The sequence below is a fragment of the Plecotus auritus genome (genome assembly GCF_963455305.1).
Source record: "Plecotus auritus genome assembly, chromosome: 3".
In the NCBI taxonomy this organism is placed as follows: Eukaryota; Metazoa; Chordata; class Mammalia; order Chiroptera; family Vespertilionidae; genus Plecotus; species Plecotus auritus.
The window spans coordinates 169,391,753-169,411,993 of NC_137772.1; the positions used below are offsets into that span (position 1 = coordinate 169,391,753).

The following is a 20,241-nucleotide window of genomic DNA, read 5'->3' on the forward strand; positions in this document are numbered from 1 at the left end:
TTAACCTCTCTGCGCCTGTTTTCTCATCTGTAAGGTGGAGTACATAATGTAGCTGCCTCGCGGGGCTGCTTCATGGGTCGAATGCTATAATAGTGTGATGTGTCGAGCACAGCCTCTCGCGAAGGTGAGTGGTAAATCAACGTGGGCACCACTCGCCCAGCAGCCAGCGCTGCCCTCTCCTAGTCGCAGACCTCTCCCCACACAGCCTGCCCTGTTCTACTTGGCCCGGCCCTGGCCCGACCCTTTCCCCAGCACCCTCCCCACTCCTCTCCTGGGGCCTCACCGCAGAGCTCTCCCTCATCGGAGCCGTCTCCACAGTCGTCCTTGCCATCACACAGCTTGTCGGGGGGCAGGCAGACGGAGGTGTTGTTGGCACAGGGGTGCGAGGGTGGCCTGCAGGCCAGGGCCTCACAGTTCTCCTCATCCGAGTTATCTTCACAGTCACTGTCGCCATCACATACCCACGCTTTGCTGATGCACCGAGCTGAGGGGTGGGTATAGCATGAGGGGCCAGGCCTGGGCATCAGGGCTCCCTCTGTCCTTCCCAGACCCGGTGGAGCCCTCCAATAGGGTCATGACTGCAATGCCTTATGGTCCACGAGGAACCCTGAGGCCTTTTCCCTGAAATTCACACGGAGAAGGAGGAGGAATCCACAGGAGCTGAGGGCTGGGGTTCCCAGGGCCCTTAGTGCAGGCTCTGCCCCTTCCTGTCTTCCCCACGCATCACGCACTGGCTCTTTCTGGGCGGGCTTTTGCCTCAATGCCCCCACCTCCATCCCTCACAGTTCAGTGCTATCTCTGCTCTCAAGATGGCTTTCTCCTGTCCATGTCGCCCCACTCCAAGCTCCCTGCAATATTTCTCTTTACCAGAGTCCTTGCAGCCGAACTTGACGTTGGGGTCACAGACGTGGGTCACTCCCTCGCAGCTCTTCTCGTCACTGGAGTCCATGCAGTCAGTGTCGCCGTCACAGCGCCACCGCAGGGGGATGCACAGCCCATCCAGCCGGCACTGGAACTCATCACTGTGGCAGCCACCAGGAGGCCTTGTTGCTGCAGGGGGAGGGGGGAGCGGGGAGGACATTGGGTGGGGTAGGGGCTTCAGGTCAGCCATTCCCACTTCTGCCTTCCCAGCCCCCTGATGCTATGCCCAGCCCAAGGCTATGAACAGAGACGGAGATGAAGCACCCTCTGAGCACTGCTGACACTCCTTGAAGCACTAAACGAGAGGCAGGCAGGGATGTTACAACTCTCCGACCCAAAGACCACTCCCCTAAACCCCTATTTTACACACGAGAGTGTGATTGGATAAGCAATTTGCTGGGCCAGAGCTCAAATGCGCCACCTTAGCCTAGCCTCATTCATTCGTTCACTCCACAGACACTTAGTGATCGCCTACTGTGTGCCAGGCACTGTGTCAGGCGCCAGCATGAGCAAGACTCCGTGACGGTCCTTACCGTCATGGAAGTGAAGCGCTAGCGGGGAAGACACAGACAATAAAGCGCAACACAGAAATCCAGGATGGAATTGCAGGTAGTGGTCAAAGCTGTGCACACAAAGCCGGGCGGGCCAAGGCTAGCGAGGGATGAGGATGCTGTTTTAGATGGGACAACCAGGGAAGGTCTCTGAGCAGGAGTCATCTGAGCAGAGGCCTGAACAGCGTGAGGTGTATTCCAGGCAGCGGGAACAGCTAGTGCAAAATCCGAGACAGGACTACGCAGGGCGTGCTGGACACACGCCCAGGGCACAGCTGAGGCTGCACAGCCAGAGCGGAGCAAGGAGGAGATGGGTGGCAGGAACGTAGGTCAGAGAAGTGGGCGGAGCCCTGCAGGCCTCGCGGCAACATTTGGTACTGATTCTAAATACGCAGGGAGCCGTGTGGGCTGAGGGCAGGGCTGGGGCATCATCTGTCTCAGGGCCTGCAGGTTATGCTGAGACATGACTCCGGGGGCCAGGGAAGGAGCAGGAACAGGTGACTGCACCTGCCTGACTGACATCACCCCCGGGGCGCTTTGCCCACCTGCCGCGTGGCCAAGGCTCTTCTCTAGTGCCTGGACTTCAGCAGCAGCCCCCAAGCCGATTCTCCTTCCTTGGGGCCCTGAACCGATTTCTAATCAAATCCCCTTCCGGGACCATCTTCCGAAAGACCTCCTACATCATATCACCTTCCAGCTTCGAAATCCTTTGCAGGTCCCGGCACCCAACTTTCCTTTGCTGTAATCTGCCCCCTTCGAAACAGCCTCATTCCTCCGTCCCCTCCGGTCCGAGGGGCCCCACCCAGCCCCATGGGCCCCCTCCTCTAAGTCCTACCGCTGGGTTCTCCAGGCCACCCCACCCCCACCCTGCAGACCCTCTGGCTTGTCCATTTACCCACAGTCTAATCCCTCATCAGGCCCCAGTTCACCTCCTGCCTCCTGAATGGTCCCAGCCATTTCAACTCACAACCATAGTTAAGGATTGCTGCCAACCATGACATCCCTGTTCCCACATGCCAGGCCCCCACCTGTCTCCTCTCATTTCACAAAGGAGGAAGCTGAGGCTTGGAGGAAGCAGCTTGCCCGAGTTCGCCCGGCTTGTAAATGGAGCTTTTCCCACCAGGCCACGCACACACCTCCAAAGACCCCTTCCCAGAATCCAAGGCTCTATCACCTGCTCTCCTCACCCAGCCTTTGTCAGCGATGGCCCTGGAAACTGACTCTCCCCTGAGCCTGGGGACTCCCCAATCCCCCCTCTCATCTCAGCACCACTCCCACTACGTGCACCTAACTCCACGAGGCAGAGGTTGTAGGCTGGTGACCCCGGGACAGATGAGGCCTGTGGGAAGATTTTTGCCTGTGGTGTTTTTCAAACTTTTAAAATCAATTGCAAGTTGTTACAGTTTGACTTGTGTTCCCTAGAAGAGATGCCGAAGTCCTAACTCACAGTACCTGCGAATGTGACCTTATTTGGAAATGGGTCTTTGGAGATGATCAATTTAAGATGAGGTCATTAGGGTGGGCCCTAATCCAATAAGACTGTCCTCCCATAAAGAGGAGGTATGGACACAGAGACACACACACACCCGGGGAGGATGCCATGTGAAGACCAAGGCAGAGATCGGGTGCGACACGCACAAGCCACGAGCACCGAGATTGCATGCACAAGCCACGAGCACCGAGATGGCCAGCAAACACCAGAGCTGGGAGAGAGGCCTGGAATAGTTCTCCCTCACAGCCCTCAGCAGGAGCCAGCCCTGCCGACATGTGGTCTTGAACGCATAGCCTTCAGTAATGTCAGATCATACATTTTTGTTGTTTAAGCCACTCAGTTTGTGGTACTTCATTGTGGCAGCTCTAGGACACGAATGTATGTATTGTAAAGTGGGTAGATTTCACATAAAAATCTGCATTTCAGACTTCCCTTGAAGCCAGGGTAATCCTGGGTCCGAATTCTCCCATCGTAACAACAGCCACAGCGAGACGCCCACCTCCCTCGAGAGGGTCTTTGCCTTCCGGTAAACTGACCTCCACTGCCCCTGGCTGGGGCCTGGGGGCCTGGCACTAGGGACCCTCACAGAGCCAACCCCTCTGCTTTGGTCCTCACTGCATTCATTCATCCCGACCCCCTGAGCATCCCTTTCAAAGCTACGAGGTCCCAACACAAGCCACGGGCTGAGTGCTTGCTGTGCACGGCCTCACTGAAACCCCCACAGCAAAGCCGCGATATCAGTGCTATTATTATCCCCACTTTGCAGATGAGCACAGAGGCCATTAAGTAACTTGCTCAAGGCCATCCAGATAGTTAGCAGAGCTGGCGCTCAAACCCAAAGCCACCCAGCTGCAAAGCCTGCAATCTTAACAGCGTGTGACACCGAATTGTCGGCAATCTCCCTCTCCCACTGGACTGGAAACTCTTGCAGGATAAGAGCCACCGCTGGGTTATCTCGGCTCCCAGATGGCAAGGACAGGCAGCGGGAAGATAGATGGATGGGTGGATGCTGAGTGACGGGCATGTGGACCGTCTCGCCCTGCCCTGCGGGCTCCAGGTGCCTACCCTGATTGGTGCAGTTGGCGTGGGTCTCGTCGCTGTAGTCCCCGCAGTCATTGTCCCCATCGCAGGTCCAGTGCTCTGGGATGCAGCGCCCGCTGTTGCATTTGAACTGGGTGCTGGAGCAAGAGTGGCTGCAGCCTGCCTCGTCACTATTGTCCCCACAGTCATTGTCTGGGGGGGAGGGGAGGGGAAGGGCCAGAAGGGGAGAGGCAAGGAGTGAGTCAGCAAACAGCCTTCTCTGTGACCCCAGGTGGGGCCCCCACTCCCACCTCCCGATTCCCACCTCCCCACCCCAACCCCCCCACGGAGAAAAAAACAAACAGAAAAGACACAGAAACTGCATAGACTGCAGCATGCACCATGGCCCACATGGGGGGAGGGGTGGCGGGCGGGCTCCAGGAGGGCCCTTCCCTGAGTCTGGGGAGGCTGGGGGAGGGGCGCAGGGCATGTTTCTTTTAGGCAGGGTGTGGGAACAGGGGTCTGTTTGCTTTTGGGGCAAGGCAGGGATTTATCTGGTTTTGGAGGGAGAGAGATGGAAGGAGTGTAGGTGAGGCCTCTCTGTGGGGTGGGCGGGGGGTAGGGGGGGCTGAATCAGGCCCTGCCCTGAACTTGGGCATTACTGGGCACAGCTCACAAGGGGCACTGTCTACAGCTGGGAAGGGTGGGGGCTACTGGACTTCCCTCCACACTTCCCCAGGACGCTGGGGAAGATGGGGTTTGGCTACAGGGCGGTGTTCCTGCCTCTCTTCCACCTGATGTGCTTTTCTAGCTCTCTCCTCCTCCTCGGCCTCAGTCTCCTGGCCCCTCCTCTCTCCTCTGAGAGGTGCCTCTGCCCACTCGGCTTCTCCCTTCCCACTGTTTGCTTTCTCCTTCTGTCGCCTCCCCCCTCTCTCTTCTCTCTTTGGCTTTTCCTCCACATCCTAGGAGCTCTGGGAGGGGGCAGCCTGGGCGTCCTGAGGCAGCCAGAGGCTAGCTGGGGCTCTGGGGTGATGGTGCATGTGCTTCTATGCACTGACCGGCAGGCTCAGGACAGGTCTTTTCGTCAGAGCCGTCCCCACAATCCTTCTCTGAAACACAGAAACCGCCAGGGCAACCATTGGCACACGAGACACGGCAAAGGTGAGGGGCAGCATGGCGCTGACCCCAGTCCCTCCTCTCACACGTCAGCCAGGGCTGGAGGCACCGAGCAACACGTCACCACACCACACAGACACAACCCGAGCCCGAGACGGCACGCACACGACAATCCCCTGGCCCGTGGCTCAGGGCTGACATCACCTGGTCCATGGCTGACCGCCAGGTGGGCTCCTGAGCCTAGAGCAGGAGCCTGGAGGGCGCACCAAGGACTTGAGGAGATGGGGTTTGCCGGGAGAAGGGAGCTGGGCCCTGGGCTCTCATTGCTCTGTCCCTTCGGCCCACTCCTCCCAGCCCTGCTTGCTGATCTCTCCCCGGCCCCCGAGCCTCTGCCGGGGTCAGACAGCTCAGACCCTGCCTGGGGAGGAAGGGTGCAGATGCGATGGGCAGCGCCCCCCTCGGTCGGTCTGGGTTCCCCCACGGCATTTCTGGCGTGTCCTCCTTTCCCCATCCAATCCAGTGGGGCTTTAGCAAACTGGAGGGAGGCCCTGCTTGGTTCTAAGACCCCTTGGGCCTGACACCCCGGGCTGGCTTCTAGCTTTCCTGGGAACCAGGGCAGGTGAAGGGCGTTCGCTCTTACCATTGTCACATCGCCAGTTGATGTTGATGCATCTGCCATTGTTGCAGGTAAACTGAGTCAGGGGGAAGCAGGTGGGATAGGCTGTCAGGGAGAAAACGTAGCTGAGTCAGGCACCCAAGATTGCACAGCATCGCGGCACCGAGCACGCGTGCAGGTGCCTCGGGTAACCAGCAGCCCTTGGTGCGGGCAGACGGGGAGGGAGGCTGAGCAGCAATGCCTGCGCCCCCGTACCCCCACCTCCCTGAGCTCCCTTTTAAAGCTGGTAGTTACCAAGCACGGGCCCCGTGCTGAGTGTTTTTCACACACAGTCTCGCGGAACCCCCACATCAACACGATGACACTGGTGGTAGCATCATCCCCGCTTTGCAGATGAAAGGCACAGAGGCCACCGAGAGTGACTTGCTCAAGACCGCACAGTACGAACTTGCAGGGTCTTTCAGGCCCCTCCGCCCCTGCCCCCCAGCCGGGGGGATGTTCTTGGGGTGACCTCCTCCGGGCCAGCCCGGCCTTCCCGCACCCCTCTTACCGCACGAGGCCGACTCGTCAGAGCGGTCCCCGCAGTCGTCGTCCAGATCACACGTCCAGGAGATGGGGATGCAGCGGCCACTGGCACAGGAGAACTGGTTGGGCGGGCAGGTCCGAGCTGCGGACGGAGGTGGTGTGAATGCTCCTGGCCCTGCCCCCTTCTTGACTTTCCTTTCCTTCCCTCTTCTGGGGTAACGGGAAGTCTTCCTACGGGCTTCACAGCCATTGCTCTCAGAGATCCCACACCACCTATGCGGCCTCACAGGTCTGCACCACCTCATCTCTCGAGGGGGCTCTGGCACCCTCCAAGGAGAGGCCCACCCTGCCTCGCTCTTATCTCCCGTCCAGAGCTGTGCTCTGTCCCCTGCAGGCTCAGTCCTCCCAGCCAGCCTTGCCATTCAGGGGAAGGGGACAGCACCCCTCTCCTGCTCGGCCCCATCCTCTCTGCCCCACGCCCTGTGTGCTTTCCTTTCTGCTGAGGCCCCTCAGTCTTCCCAGGCCTGGCTCCCCGCTCCCCCGCCTCCCTGACTTAGAGGTGCCCAGGGTGGTCCACCCCCAGTTCCACACCTGAGCACGTGGCATTGGACTCGTCCTCACTGTTCCCACAGTCGTTGTCCCCGTCACAGAGCCAGCGGTTGGGGATGCACCGGTTGTTCTCGCACTTGAAGCGGTCTGAGGGGCAGGTGTGCTGATCTGGGGAGGGAACAGGTCAGCGGTCACTGAGAGGGTGGGGCCCCGCTCCCCCGGCAGGCAGAGCCCTCCACTGGCTGCCCTGCAGGCCCACCGCCGAGGAGAGGGCGGGCGACTCACGGCAGAGGGCCGGGGCCTCGTCACTGTTGTCCAGGCAGTCGTTGTCCCCATCGCACTTCCAGCGCTCCTGGATGCAGCGGCTGTTGGCACAGGCAAACTCGCCCGGCTGGCACTGGGGTGGGGGCACGTAGGATGGGTTCGCTGTGGGCACCACAGGGGCGTGAGGGGGAAAGTCAGACCCAGATCACGGGTCAGGTGCTAAGGCCCCTGTACTTTGCTTATTTTATTATTTAAAAAGAACGCACAGGGTAATTTCACCTAGAGTGTAATTCTTCATGAACAGATTGTCTGCTGAAAACTGCAGCTCTATCTCAAGCCACAGGTGATGCTCACTCTAACAGCCCGGCACTTCCCAGCGGCCTGAGGATAAGCAGCTCCCCACCCGCTTCCTGCCCCTGAGAGACCACTCCGCCCCCGTCTCTGCCATCTTCACCCACAGCTCCTTGGAAGGTGTTCCGGGGCCTTAGGGCCCTGCCCTGGCCTGGCTCTTCCTTCACAGGTGCTCACCCACCGCAGGAGTGAAACAGGCCCAGAACCCTGCAGGCTCCACTCCTGTCCCCCAGCACCTCGCCTCACCGCCTCTGTCTGCCCTGCGCTATTAGAAGTAAAAGCACTGCGTCCTTTGGGTCGGCATCAGGAACCTCCAGGAGCCCCGGGCACCCGGGTCAGCCCGTCCCTGGACCTTGCCGCTCGGTGCATCCCCTTTCTGGCCCCTCTGTCATTCCCACGGCCCCGCGGGCGGCTCTTTTCTCTCCCACAGCCCGGGGACTGCTGAGCCTGGAGGTGTCCGCCTTGCTTCTCCATCCTGCTTCCTGACTATTCTCCTCTCTTCTCTCTGCAAAATGCACACTGACTTTCCTGTTATCTGACCTCCCACCCCTACTTCTACAGGCCCCCAAGCCACTCCCTCTCATCCTTAAGGGTTTTTAGATCTTGGCTCCAGCGTCACTCTTTCCAAAATCATTCTGCTTTAATTCTTGGTGATTTCAATGTCCGTGGAAGGATCTTTCCATTACCCTGGCCCCCCAGTTCCTCTCTTTGCCAACGCCCTTGCCCTCCACCTGGCCTCAGTCACTCCCTCTTAGCTGTGCGCTAAGGCCCCGCTACCCAGTTGCACTCTGGGATTCTACGGTCAGGAACTCACTCAGCATATGGCAAAGCATGCAGGTGTGAGAAATAGTAGAGTGAGTGATTAAGAAATGAGATCTGGGTCAGACTTCCTGGGTTCATATTCCTGCTCTAACTTTGGGCCTTAATTTCTTTATCTGTAAATTGGGGATAGTAAAAATATCTTTCCTACAGGAATATGTTAAGGAATAAATACATTACTGCATGGGAAGTGCCTATAACCATGCCTAGTACATAGTCTGTGCTCCATAAATGTTGGCTGTGATTACAGCAAAAAACTGGAAATAGTCCGACCAGTGTGGTTCAGTGCTTGAGCGTCAACCTATGAACCAGGAGGACACGGTTTGATTCCCGGTCAGGGCACAAGTCTGGGTTATGGGGTGGATCCCTGTGTGGAGCGTGGAGGCAGTCAATCAATGATCCTCTCTCATCATTGATGTTTCTATCTCTCTCTCCTCCTTTCTTTGCTGAAATCAATAAAAATATATTTAAAAAAATAAAAATAAGCCAACAAAACTGGAAACAACTTAAACATCCAACAACAGAGAAATGGTTAAGTAAATTATGGAACTTTTACTAATGAAATCTACTTCAGCCATTAAAAATTCTGCTTATGTTTTCATGACATACTGTCTGGTGACGAAAGCACGAACTAGAACAGGATGTGCAGCAGGGTTCCAGTTCGGAAAGGTGAAAGAGAAATGTCTGGGAGGATGGTTTCCCAGATGGGAACAGTGGTATCAAGGGGTGGTGGCCTTTGGGGTGACCTGTACTTTCTCCTATTTTCTATCATGTTTATGTATTTATTTTTATAATGAGCATAGCTTATTTTTATTTTTTAAAATATATCTTATTGATTTTTTACACAGAGGAAGGGAGAGAGATAGAGAGTTAGAAACATCGATGAGAGAGAAACATCGATCAGCTGCCTCCTGCACGTCCCCTACTGGGTATGTGCCCGCAACAAGCCCTTGACCGGAATCGAACCTGGGACCCTTGGCCAATGCTCTATCCACTGAGCCAAACCGGTTAGGGCGGCATAGCCTATTTTTATTTAAAAAGTGAGGCTATTTAAAATAATGCAAGAATAACACAGAAAATGCTGTGACACATGTGAACTCAGAAGGGCAGAGGATATGTTTGGTAGGATTTGGGCTTTTTTTTCTCTTCTCTAATTTTTTTTTTTAAAAAAATATATTTTATTGATTTTTTACAGAGAGGAAGGGAGAGGGATAGAGAGCTAGAAACATCGATGAGAGAGAAACATCGATCAGCTGCCTCCTGCACACCTCCCACTGGGGATGTGCCCGCAACCAAGGTACATGCCCTTGACCGGAATCGAACCCGGGACCCTTCAGTCCGCAGGCCGACGCTCTATCCACTGAGCCAAACTGGTTTCGGCTAATTTTTTTTTTTTTAATCCTAACCCGAGAATAGGTTTCCACTGATTTTTTTTTTTTTTTTTTTTTTTTAGAGAGAGAGAGGGGAACATTGATGTGAAAAAGAAACATCGATCCATTGCCTTCCATGTGCACTCCGACTGGGGATCAAACCCCCAACATGAGTATGTGCCCTGACCAGGAACTGAATGTGCAACCTTTTTGGTGCATGGGACGATGCTCTAACCAACTGAGCCACCCGGCCAGGGCTCTAGTACTTAGAACTATTGATATATTACTTTAATGATGGGGGAATAAAGATTAGTTTCCCCTAATCTTGGTGCCCTCTCACACCCCTCTGATCCCCCACTCCTGGTCCCCAGAGCCTCCTCTTGCCCCACCACTCAGCTCCTGTTGCCCCAACTGGGCCCTCTTTGCCTCCTTCATCTCTTACTGGGCCCCGTGGCCTCCTCCTACTGGGGCCTGCTTCCCTGCCTCCCACCCCAGCTGGGCCCCTCGTACCCATGCAAGTAACACCGTCTGTGCCCAACACCTGGTCCTCGGCGCAGGCACACTGGCGACTCCCCGGGGTGGCCAGGCACAGGCTGCTGCAGCCACCGTTGTTCACTCGGCATTTGTTGGTACCCACTGTGAAGGAGGGTCATGGGGAGGGACCAGGGGAGGAGAGGGAGAACAGGGGATGGAAAGGAAATGAGAAGATAGGGGACGAGATGCATTAAAGTGAGGAGAGGGAGAGGGAGGAAGCATTGAGAGGACCATGAGCACGTAGGCATGGCAGGGAGGCAGACAGGAAAGGAAGGGCAGATGAGATCAAACAAGCTGCCGGCGGACCCGTAGGACCCAGGCCTGATAGGCATGTACGTCGCACTCTAAGGGCAAGGGCTGGGGCCTCTCTTTTTGAGAGCCTCAAGAGGCAGAGTCTAGGATCCCAGGAGGAGTGCCTTCCCCCCCTGGGGAGCCTCACCCCCATCTAGGTCCCATCCCATCACCAGCCCCAGCCCCAGCCCCAGGGGGTACCTTGCTGCTGCTGAGCATCATACATGCGAATCTCAAAGATGGGGGGCCGCTCGCTACGCAGAAGGGTCACGGTGGGGGGTGCACCTCCTGCACCACGTTCCAAGCGGTAAACACTGCCGCTCCGGTACTCGGTCCAGAAGAGGTAGTTGCCGTGGTGACACAGGCCAAAGGCATGATTCAACTCAGGACCTTCATATACAATCTAGGGATGGAGGGGAGGTTACTAAGGAGCTGGAGACAAATGGGGGGACTGAGGAGGCCCACAGAGATTACCGGTTTGTACCCTCATTTATCCACATCCTACGTGGGTTCTTATTTCCTCCATTAGCCTGGGAGCCCCTGAGGCCCATAGCTTTGCACAGAGTGAGGTGCCAGACCCTGAGCCCAGCAGGAGACCGATGGCGAGCTTGTCCACAGTCTTCTTCCTCCAACACCCACGGGTGCGCGCGCACGCACACACGCACACACACACACACAGTACCGAACCGACAGCCAGAATTCAAACTTGCATTTCTTCTCCCAACAAACACTTGCCAGGATTTATTAAAGGCCAACCCATGGTAGGCACTAAGAAATGAAAAAGACACGGGAATCTGGGGGAGAGGCGGAGGTGGCCCTGAGCAGTGTGCCAGGTGAGGAGGAGCTGGGCAGAAAGAACTGCATGAGCTACAGCAGAGAGGGCAGCGCCTTCGGATGTGGTCCAGCCCCCAGACAACAGGCCCAGTCAGATGTACTTTAATAGAGGCAATCCTCCAACAGCACAACCCAACACAACACATGAGACACACAAGCACACAGATGTACACATCCACGGGGACACAGGTAAACACACAGAAAACCCACAGGCTTAGCCGCACACAGATGCCCACACATTCACACAGAGCCTCATCCACACATAAAAGTGATCTGGCAACACGTATATGAACACCACACAGAGGCACGCCGGCCCACCTTCCGATCTGTGCCATTGAGCAGTATGGTCTCGATGCGGTCATAGAAGGCATCCACCCAGTAGAGGCGGCCGGCTGGGATGTCCAGGCTCAGCCCATTGGGCCACAGCACTGTCTTGGAGGTGACAAAGATGTCGCGGTGTGAGCCGTCCATCCAGGCCCTCTCCAGCCGTCCTCGCCGGCTGTCCTTAGGGTCCTCCTCCCAGTCTGTCCAGTACATCCACCTGTGGGCAGCGACTGGTCAGCACCAAGTCATTAACAATCCACGTGTGTTGTCCCAGAGCCCCTCACAGAGGTCTTTCTGTCCTGCTCAGCCCTGGCCCACACATTTCATTCATTTATTCCTCCATTCAGCAAGTATTTGATGAGTGCCTACTACAAGCTGGGCACAGTCTGGCATTTGGGGACCCAGAAAAGACCAAGGGCCAAGCTGGTGTGGCTCAGTGGATTGAGCAGCAACCCATGAACCAAGAGGTGACTAGTTCGATTCCTAGTCAGGGTACATGCCCATGTTGCAGGCTCAATCCCCAGTGTGAGGAGAGCAGGAGGCAGCCGATCGATGATTCTCTCTCATCACTGATGTTTCTATCTCACTCTCTCCTCTCCCTTCCTCTCTCTCTCTAAAAAAATCACTAAAAAAATTTGTTTTTAAAGGGAAAAAAGTAAAGACCAAGGTAGCCAGGGCCCCTGCTCTCCTGGAGTCCATATCCCAGCCAGGGAGACAGATAAGAAATAAGTCAACCAATAAGATCTCTCACATCGAAGTGATAGAAGCAGGAGCACGAAGCAGGTGACGACGTGGAGAGTGGCCGCAGCAGGTGAGGAAGGCCTCTCTGAGGAGGTGCGATGTGAATGCCGAGGAGGAGCTAGACCTGCAAGTACCTGGGAATTCCAGGCAGAAGCCCCGAGGCTGGAACAGCTGGGGTGTCTCTCTGAGGCACAGACAAGGTGCCGTGAGAACAGAACTTCCAAGGGCAGGAAGTAAGGTGCAGATGAGGTTAAAAGGGCTGCATGCAGACGCCCTAGGACCCCGGCCTGATAAGGAGTGTGGTCTCACTCTGAGGGCAGGGGAGCCCGAGGAGGGCTCTGGGCTGGGGGTGACAGGATCAGATTTCTCTGTGTGTTTGAGGCATCACTCCCATTGCCCTAAAGATGGGGACATCTCCCCTTTCAGCTTCCCATTCTTGCCTAAGCATCCCACCTAGGCTGCTCTCTCCTGTTCACTCTCTGTCTCATCTGCCACTTCTAAGACCCACAGGGTGCCTGGCCCACCCAACCCAAGGCCCTGGGAGGACTCACCCGTTGAGTGGGTCCACCACGATGGCCCTGGGGTGTGTCATTTTGCCCTCTATTAAGGTCTTGCGGGTCTGAGCAGCTTTCTCCAGCCTGGCCACGCTGATGGTCTTCTTGGGCCCATCATCCGTCCAGTACAAATTATCCCCCATCCAGTCCACGGCCACACCCTCCACATTGTGGATGCCTGCAGGGAGTGAAGGGGACAACAATGGAGAGACTTAGAGGAGGCTCACACGGCCTGCCCCTGACCCTTAGGGTGCACATACCTTTGAGCAACTTGGCTAGTAGGGAGGGCTGGGAGCCTTGTATGCCCAAGACAGTAGGTGGAATGGGGATGGGAGGATGGAGGAAGGAGCATTTGGTGTTTTTTTAAAAAATATTATTTTTTTATATATATTATTTTTTATTGAGAGGAAGGGAGAGGGGGAGAGAAACATCAATGATGAGAGAGAATCATTGATCGGCTGCCTCCTATACGTCCCCTACTGGAGATTGAGCCCACAACCCAGGCATGTGCCCTGAGGGGAATTGAACCCTGACCTTCTAGTTCATAGGTCGATGCTCAATCACTGAGCCACACAGGCCAGGCATAGAAGATCATTTGTGTTGCCTCTCTGTGTGAGGCACAAAGTTGTACGTGACAGCAGCACACCTACGTGGTGGATGTGGGTTCTCGTGTGAGGGCATGTCTGGGCCTGAGTGAGGGTGGGCAGCTGCAGCAATGTGCTCCGGGCACAAGTGTGACGCCACATCCCAGCCCTAAAACTCCTGAGCTAACAAAATGAATAAATCAGGAAGCGATTTTTCACTTAGCAAAAGCCTTTGTCTTCAGTGCCCTTTAAATAGCAGTTTAGGGAACCCCAATCTTTTCGTGATGAGGAATTACTTTTGATTTCTCCAAAGTCTTATGACTGCTGACTGCTGAGGTTCTCTGCCCTGTGGGGAGGGTGGGGAGCAGGGTAAAGGGTGGTAACTGGTGTCAGTGAGTTGCCCAGTTAGGGAGCCCTGCCCTGGGGCCCGTGTATAGCTTGGGAGTTCCTCACTCAGGCCGGGAAGGGGCAGAGCTCGGCCCAGAGCCTCCGTGCAGGTGGGTGTTCAGAAGACAGCGCACTGTTGACCTGCCCCAGCAGCTCAGAGGGAAAAGCTGACTCAGTCCACAAAACACCATTTCCTGCCCCGGCGCGTTTTCTCAGTGGTTAGAGGGTCGGCCCATGGACCGAAAGGTCGCGGGTTCAATTTCCGGTCAAGGATGCATACCTTGGTTGCAGGCTCCATCCCCGGCCTGGGTCAGGGCATGTGTGGGAGGAGGCAGCCAATCCATGTGTCTCTTTCACATCCGTGTTTCTCTTTTTTTCTCCCCCTCCCCACTCCCTTCAACTCTCTAAAAACCAATAGAAAAGTATCCTCAGGTGAGGATTTAAACAAACCAGCCAACCACACAATTTTCTCAGGACGTGGAAGCACGCAGCGCTTGGCAGCACAGACCCTGCGTGTGCACGTGGTGCTGTGTGCCTGCTCTGATTCAAGGCTTCAGGCCTCTCCCGCTGTGTGCTACGTGCAGCTCCAGGGCTCGGAGCCAATGGCTGAGAGACCCTGAGTTTTCCCAAGGGCTGGCAAGGACAGCCCCCGCCATCCATCCATCCTCCTGCCTCTTGTCAGCTCAGCCAAGAAGGGGGTCACCCAGGGGTCAGTCTGTCATCCCCTCATCTCCATGCCAACCAGCCCAGCCAGCCAGTCAGCAGAGGGCGAGGGCACCGGGACAGATGTCTAGGCCCCAAATTGCTTCCCATCCCAGGTGGGTGATGCCCCTTGGGAGTCCTATCCACACGCCTCCCACCTCTGGGGCCCTTACCATCCTTCAAGATGGTCTCCCGCTCAGTGCCATCGATCTTCTGGCGGCCAATGAGGTAGCTGGTGGTGTCGGCAAAGTAGATGAAGCCGGTCTCAGCGTGGAAGTCCAGGGCCCGGGGGTTCATGAGGTTCTCGATGGGGATCATGTGCTCGTCTGGGACCTTGGCCCCCATATCCATGCCCCGGATGATGCCTGGCCGGCCCTTGCCGTACACAAGGAACAGCTCGTGTTCTGGCTCTAGGGCAGGCACAGACGGAGGCACAAAGTCAGACACACACATGCATGTGCACACACGACCGCCCCCTGGGTCAGGGGCTGGGGGGCAGCAGAGGCTCTGGGTCCCAGGGACAGACAGACACAGACATGTGTCCTGGGGGTTTTACCTTCCCCAGGAGTGGGAAATGGGGCAAGTGTAGCAAGTAGCATGTTTTTAGTGAAGTGTACTAAAGATTCCAGTCATGAAAAGGAGCACCTTCAAAACATGTTGGAATCTGACCACTTTGCACTACTTCCTCAGCTCACGTCCTAATCTAAGCCCCATCACTTCTCGCCTAAACTGGCTGCTGCCCATCCCCACCCCAGCAGCCAGTGTGATGTCACTTCTCTGCTTGGAAGTCGCCAAGCCCACATGGCCTTGGAGCCTTTGGGCGGTGGGTTCCCTCTGCCCTTCCTGCAGGCAGCTCCTCCTCACTCACGGATTGCTCGGTTCAAATTCCATCTCCGCAGAGAAGTCTTCCCTGGCTGCTCTAGCTACACGGAGCCCTCAGGTCATCGCGAGCTCTACTCTCCATTTATTTTCTTCCTAACACCTACCCCCACCTGAAGTTTTACATTTATTTGTCTGTCTCCCCTGCCAGACTGTACGCCCTGGAGGACAGAGATGACATCTACCTGTTCACTGCTGAATTTTTATTTTAGGACAGTGCCAGACACACAGGACATGCTCACTACTTACGAAGGAAGGAAGGAAGGAAGGAAGGAAGGAAGGAAGGAAGGAAGGAAGGAAGGGAGGGAGGGAGGGAGGGAGGGAGGGAGGGAGGGAGGGAGGAAGGAAGGAAGGAAGGAAGGAAAGGAGGGAAGGAGGGAGGGAGGGAGGGAGGGAGGGAAGGAGGGAGGGAGGAAGGAAGGAAGGAAAGGAGGGAAGGAGGGAGGGAGGGAGGGAGGAAGAGAGGCAGGGAGGGAGGGAGGGGCCAGTTTACAGTCTTCCATGGAGCTGGAGTGGGATAGTGGGAAAAGGCTTGTTTTCAGATGTGGGTTCAAATTCTGTGACTGTCCCTTACTAGTGATGAAACTTTGGGTAAATGCCTTCATCTCTCTTCATCTCAGACAGAAGTGGCAGGGCTGTGGGGAGGCGGGTAAGGACACCCTCCCACCCACCCCAGCAGGCACGCACGCACGCCCTTCACTCACTCTTGCACGACTTCCCATCACTGCCCAGGCTGAAGCCGGAGCGGCAGCGGCAGGTCCGCGCCTTGTGGCTGTTGGCCAGCAGGCAGATGTCAGAGCAGCCACCCGGCTTCCCGTACTGGTCGTTCTCACAGGCGTGGCTCCTCACTAGGGTGGGGTGGAGAGCTGGTCAGGACCTCAGGGCCTCTGTGCCTAGGCCTGCAGAAGGCTTCCTGAAGTCTGCCCACGCTCCCTCCTGCTGTCGTCTTTGTGCCCCTTGTCCCATTTGAGGACTTAGAAGCCCAGGACTGGAACGCCTGTCCCACCACAACCCAGCCACTCAGGTGGGGCGGCTGCGGCCAGGGAAGAGTCCCACGGCGGCCCACGCCAAGGGCTTCTCCTCTAGACCCACCAGGCGAGGGACGGGAGGAACACTCTATGTCCTTTGCAGAAGGGGGAAGGGGCCGCCTGGGGGTGGGATCCGGATGCCGAGGGGCAAGAAGGGGCTGTCAGAAGAATGGGTGGCCAGGGTGTTACATGGTTAGGAGAAGCAGTCATGATACGAGAGAATCGGGGGTTCCCACAGGAGGGCCCCCGGAGGGGCTGTGGCGCTCTGCTCACCTCGGGGCTGGCGCCGCTGGTGGTAGATGTGGAGGGCGCCCCCCTTGTCCACACGGGTGACAACCTGGTAGTCAGTGCTGTTGAAGCGGTTCACGCGGATCACGCTTGTCTTCTGCTGGGCGTTGGCATTGTCCGAGTTGGTGGCGTAGAGATAATTCTCAAACACGGTCAGGCCGTACAGGTGCTCAATCTGAGAGGGGCAGGCAGCATGGTCAGCACAAGAGAAAGAAGTCCTCCCTCTGTCTCGGAGAGCCCCTCGGCTTCCCATCCAGCCGCCGTGGTCTGTGCTCCTAGCTCCACTCCATTGCTGCCTAACGCTGTGCTTCCCTCCTCCCCTGGCTGGGCTATCCTGTTCTTGAGCTCTTCGATTGTCAAAACCCCACTCATCCTTCACGGAGCATCTCCTCCAAGAGCTTCCGGAACCAGGGATGCTCCCTCCTTCCACACGCCGTGGCTCTAGGTTTCTTTGCACTGTCTGGTGGTTTGTGGACTCAGCCCACCCAGTCTGCTCAAATCCCTTGAGGGCAGAAACCACATCCCCCACAGAATCAGGCCTACAGTGGGTGATGGCATGGTTCCGATGAAATCCGAGTTGGGACCTAAACTCTCTCCACAGAGAACATTCTTAACCCAGCGCCCAGCTAGGGGACGGTCGAGAGGACAGACTGGCCCTGTAACAGCCCTGCCGCGCACGTAACGTATCTATTATCTAACGTAACCAACTGTCCCAGTTTGTCCAGGACTAATGGGTTTGCTAACACCAGGACAGTCCCACGCAAACCGAGATGGCTGTCGCCCTAATTATCCCAGAATGGAGTGCCACCTGCGCTGGCAGGGCTTCTAGGCGAGGTCCGAGTGCTGTTTCCTGTGTGACCTCAGGCAAGTCCTCAACCTCTTGAGCCCTGCTATTTCCATCTGCCGAAAACAAACTGTCACCTATCTGCGCATCCATCTCCCAGAAGCCATTGCAAGGATCAAATCAGAAAAAGGAAGCAAAAGGTATCTCTAAAAGGACCGTTCCCATCAGAGTGGAAGCCATGTCCTGCCCTTCCCCCAAAGTGCTCATGACCACCCCCCACCCCCCAGAGAGCCCTCCCCCTGGGGTTCCCTGCGAAGGCTCCCCCTCACCAGGATGCCCTGGATGATGGTCTGCCGGCCCTTGCCCTCGTAGTCCACCACCTCGATGTAGTCCAGGTAGGCGTCAGCCCAGTAGACGAGGCGGCTGACCAGGTCCAGCGTGATGCCATGAGGAAACACGATCTTGCTATCGACCAGCTTGGTGCGGTTCTGCCCATCCATGTCACAGCGCTCCACCTTTGGGATCTGCCCGTAGTCGGTGAAAAACACTTTCCTGTGGGCAGATGGCACGTTAAAGGAGTTCCGGACGCTGGGGACCCCCTTCCACTGCAGCTTCTGCCTCCCCCTTTGCCGGGCAGCGCCCTCTCACCCCATGGTAGGGTCCAGCGCGATGCCCTTGGGGTTGTAGAGCTCCAGGTCTAGCAAAGTGACACATGTGTCGCCATTCCGGTTGCAGACAAAGATCCTATCGTCGATGTCATCCACAAAGTAGAAGTTGCCCGTCAGCCAGTCAATGGCCATCTGCTCTACGTCTGGAGAGTGCGAATGGAAGAGCTATGGGGGAGGTGCTCCCATGGACATGCCCACCCTGAGCTCCTGCAGAGCCCCCTTCCTCTGGGTGCTCCCCTCCATCCCCCAGGCCACGGCCGTCTCTGCTCCCTGAGCTCCTATGGGAGGTAGCAGAGGCAGTACACTTAGCCTTGTGATCTTTGCCACCTTTCCACCTATCTGGTCTCTCCAAGGAGAAGTCTCCGAGTACCTTCCCACACAGCCCCGCTCCCCATGCCGAGGCAGGATAGGCACACGGGGGGCACGGGGTACAAGCTTCCCTGACTCCAGCCCCTCCCGGAAGCTCCTCTTGGAGTCCCCAAAGACAGTGAGGACAGGTTCACCAGCTCATTTTAGTATTTTTTTTTAATCTGCTTTTATTTGAGATAAGAGCACTCAGGCTAATTAAAACATCACACAATGTTTGGCCACTCACACAGTTCTTTATTTTTAGCTGGACTTTCACATATGGTAAGTCCCATGCTAGCCAGAGCACTGACTGGAAGCTGTTACATGTTGCATGACTTCTAAAAAATGGAAAAGCAAGCACTTGTCAATAAATCCAATCTGAGAGAAAAGAATGCCAAAGTATGGGGCCCATATGGATGGAAACGGGAAGGTCCATGGTGGCCAAAGGTTGGATCCAGTGACATAGGCCAAACTTCCTCTATTCACCCCCATTTCTGTTTTTTCAATGTTCCTATTGCTCAATTTCCTGATGTTAGGGAGGGCTGGAGGAGAGAGCATAAGGACTCTGAAGGCAAACTGAGGCATGGCTGAGCAGAAGGGGGAGCTCCAGAAGGCTGGGCGTGGGGGAGGAGGAGGGAGATGAGGGCCACACTCAGTCTACAGCTATGGGTCTGGAGAAGATGCAAGAGGCCAAAAAGCTGAAGAGAGTAGGGGTGGGATGAGGGCAGCGGGAAATCTAGGAGGCAGCAAGTCAGAGGACAGGGACCCCTGCTGACTCCTCTTCTCCAGGACCCCTGGCCACCCACTGTCTTCTCCAACTACCATCCTCAGAAGTGATGCCTCTTGCAAACTGGAAAATTCCCAAGACAGGGACTCCCTGGGATCCCTGCCTTGCACTCCACCTCCACCAAGTTCCCCAACAGGGAGAGAAATCTCCGGATGGCCTGCCTTTGGCCGATCTTACCCCTTTTACTCACACTCAACCCAGTGGGAATCATTCTGCCCCACACAGCTATAGGTGTGATGACTGGGAATTCAGCTCAACCCCTCCTGATCCTTCCCCTCCCCACAGGGGCTCAGGGTCTGTTTCCCAACAGTGGGTGGGGGTGAGGACAAAGAGAACAGGAACATGGTTCCCAAGGAACTTGGCTGGGTCCTGCCACTGACTCACGGTCATAGGACTTAGGCTGGGGGAGGGGAGAGGGGAGAGGAAGGAGCCAATCTGAGATTCTCATCAAACTGGTTTCCTCTTCAGGTCCCCCCTGTTGAAACCCACTCCAAGGTGACTAGAGGAAGGTCACACGGATGAGTTATCTCTGTAAGTGCTGATGCACCCGAACCCAGCCATTCCCTCCTCGAACCCAGCCATTCCCTCCTCGGGGCCCTGGTGCTGGCACGAGCGGAGAGAAGGGTAGAGCAGCCTGGGATGTGGGTCCCAGGCCAAGTAGGAAGAGGGCCCAGTGCAGGGGTAAGGTGATCAAAATGCCCCACACACCGTTACCACAGAGAAATCAGACTACAGTGAATAGGAACCTCCCCACCTCACTCATCGCTCTGCTCTGCCCTGGGCCCAGCCTCGGTTTGAATCATCATCTGTCACCGCCTGTGGGACTATGGGCAAATTACTTAATGTCTCTGAGTCTCAGTTTGCTCATCTGTAAAATGGGATGGTGCATTAACAGCACACAGCACAGGGCAGGG

At 56.3% G+C, this 20,241-nt stretch overlaps 1 protein-coding gene across 2 annotated transcripts in view; it reads right to left on the bottom strand.

Moving 5' to 3' along the window:
* The window catches only part of LRP1 (LDL receptor related protein 1), a 78,816-nt gene that overhangs the window by 36,072 nt on the left and 22,503 nt on the right, over positions 1-20,241 (bottom strand). Inside the window, exons 7-23 of one of the 2 annotated variants that reach the window (XM_080662582.1) lie at positions 18,173-18,335; positions 17,854-18,076; positions 16,726-16,915; positions 16,129-16,272; positions 14,719-14,955; positions 12,870-13,050; positions 11,572-11,794; positions 10,621-10,822; positions 10,105-10,230; positions 7,076-7,216; positions 6,833-6,958; positions 6,267-6,383; positions 5,741-5,821; positions 5,043-5,093; positions 4,030-4,197; positions 868-1,050; positions 284-484 (exon numbers count right to left, since the gene is read on the bottom strand). In XM_080662582.1, coding sequence (XP_080518708.1) covers positions 284-484; positions 868-1,050; positions 4,030-4,197; positions 5,043-5,093; positions 5,741-5,821; positions 6,267-6,383; positions 6,833-6,958; positions 7,076-7,216; positions 10,105-10,230; positions 10,621-10,822; positions 11,572-11,794; positions 12,870-13,050; positions 14,719-14,955; positions 16,129-16,272; positions 16,726-16,915; positions 17,854-18,076; positions 18,173-18,335 — 2,757 coding nt within the window. The remainder of the gene's footprint in view (positions 1-283; positions 485-867; positions 1,051-4,029; positions 4,198-5,042; positions 5,094-5,740; positions 5,822-6,266; positions 6,384-6,832; positions 6,959-7,075; positions 7,217-10,104; positions 10,231-10,620; positions 10,823-11,571; positions 11,795-12,869; positions 13,051-14,718; positions 14,956-16,128; positions 16,273-16,725; positions 16,916-17,853; positions 18,077-18,172; positions 18,336-20,241) is intronic. The other variant, XM_080662583.1, reaches the window with a different exon arrangement.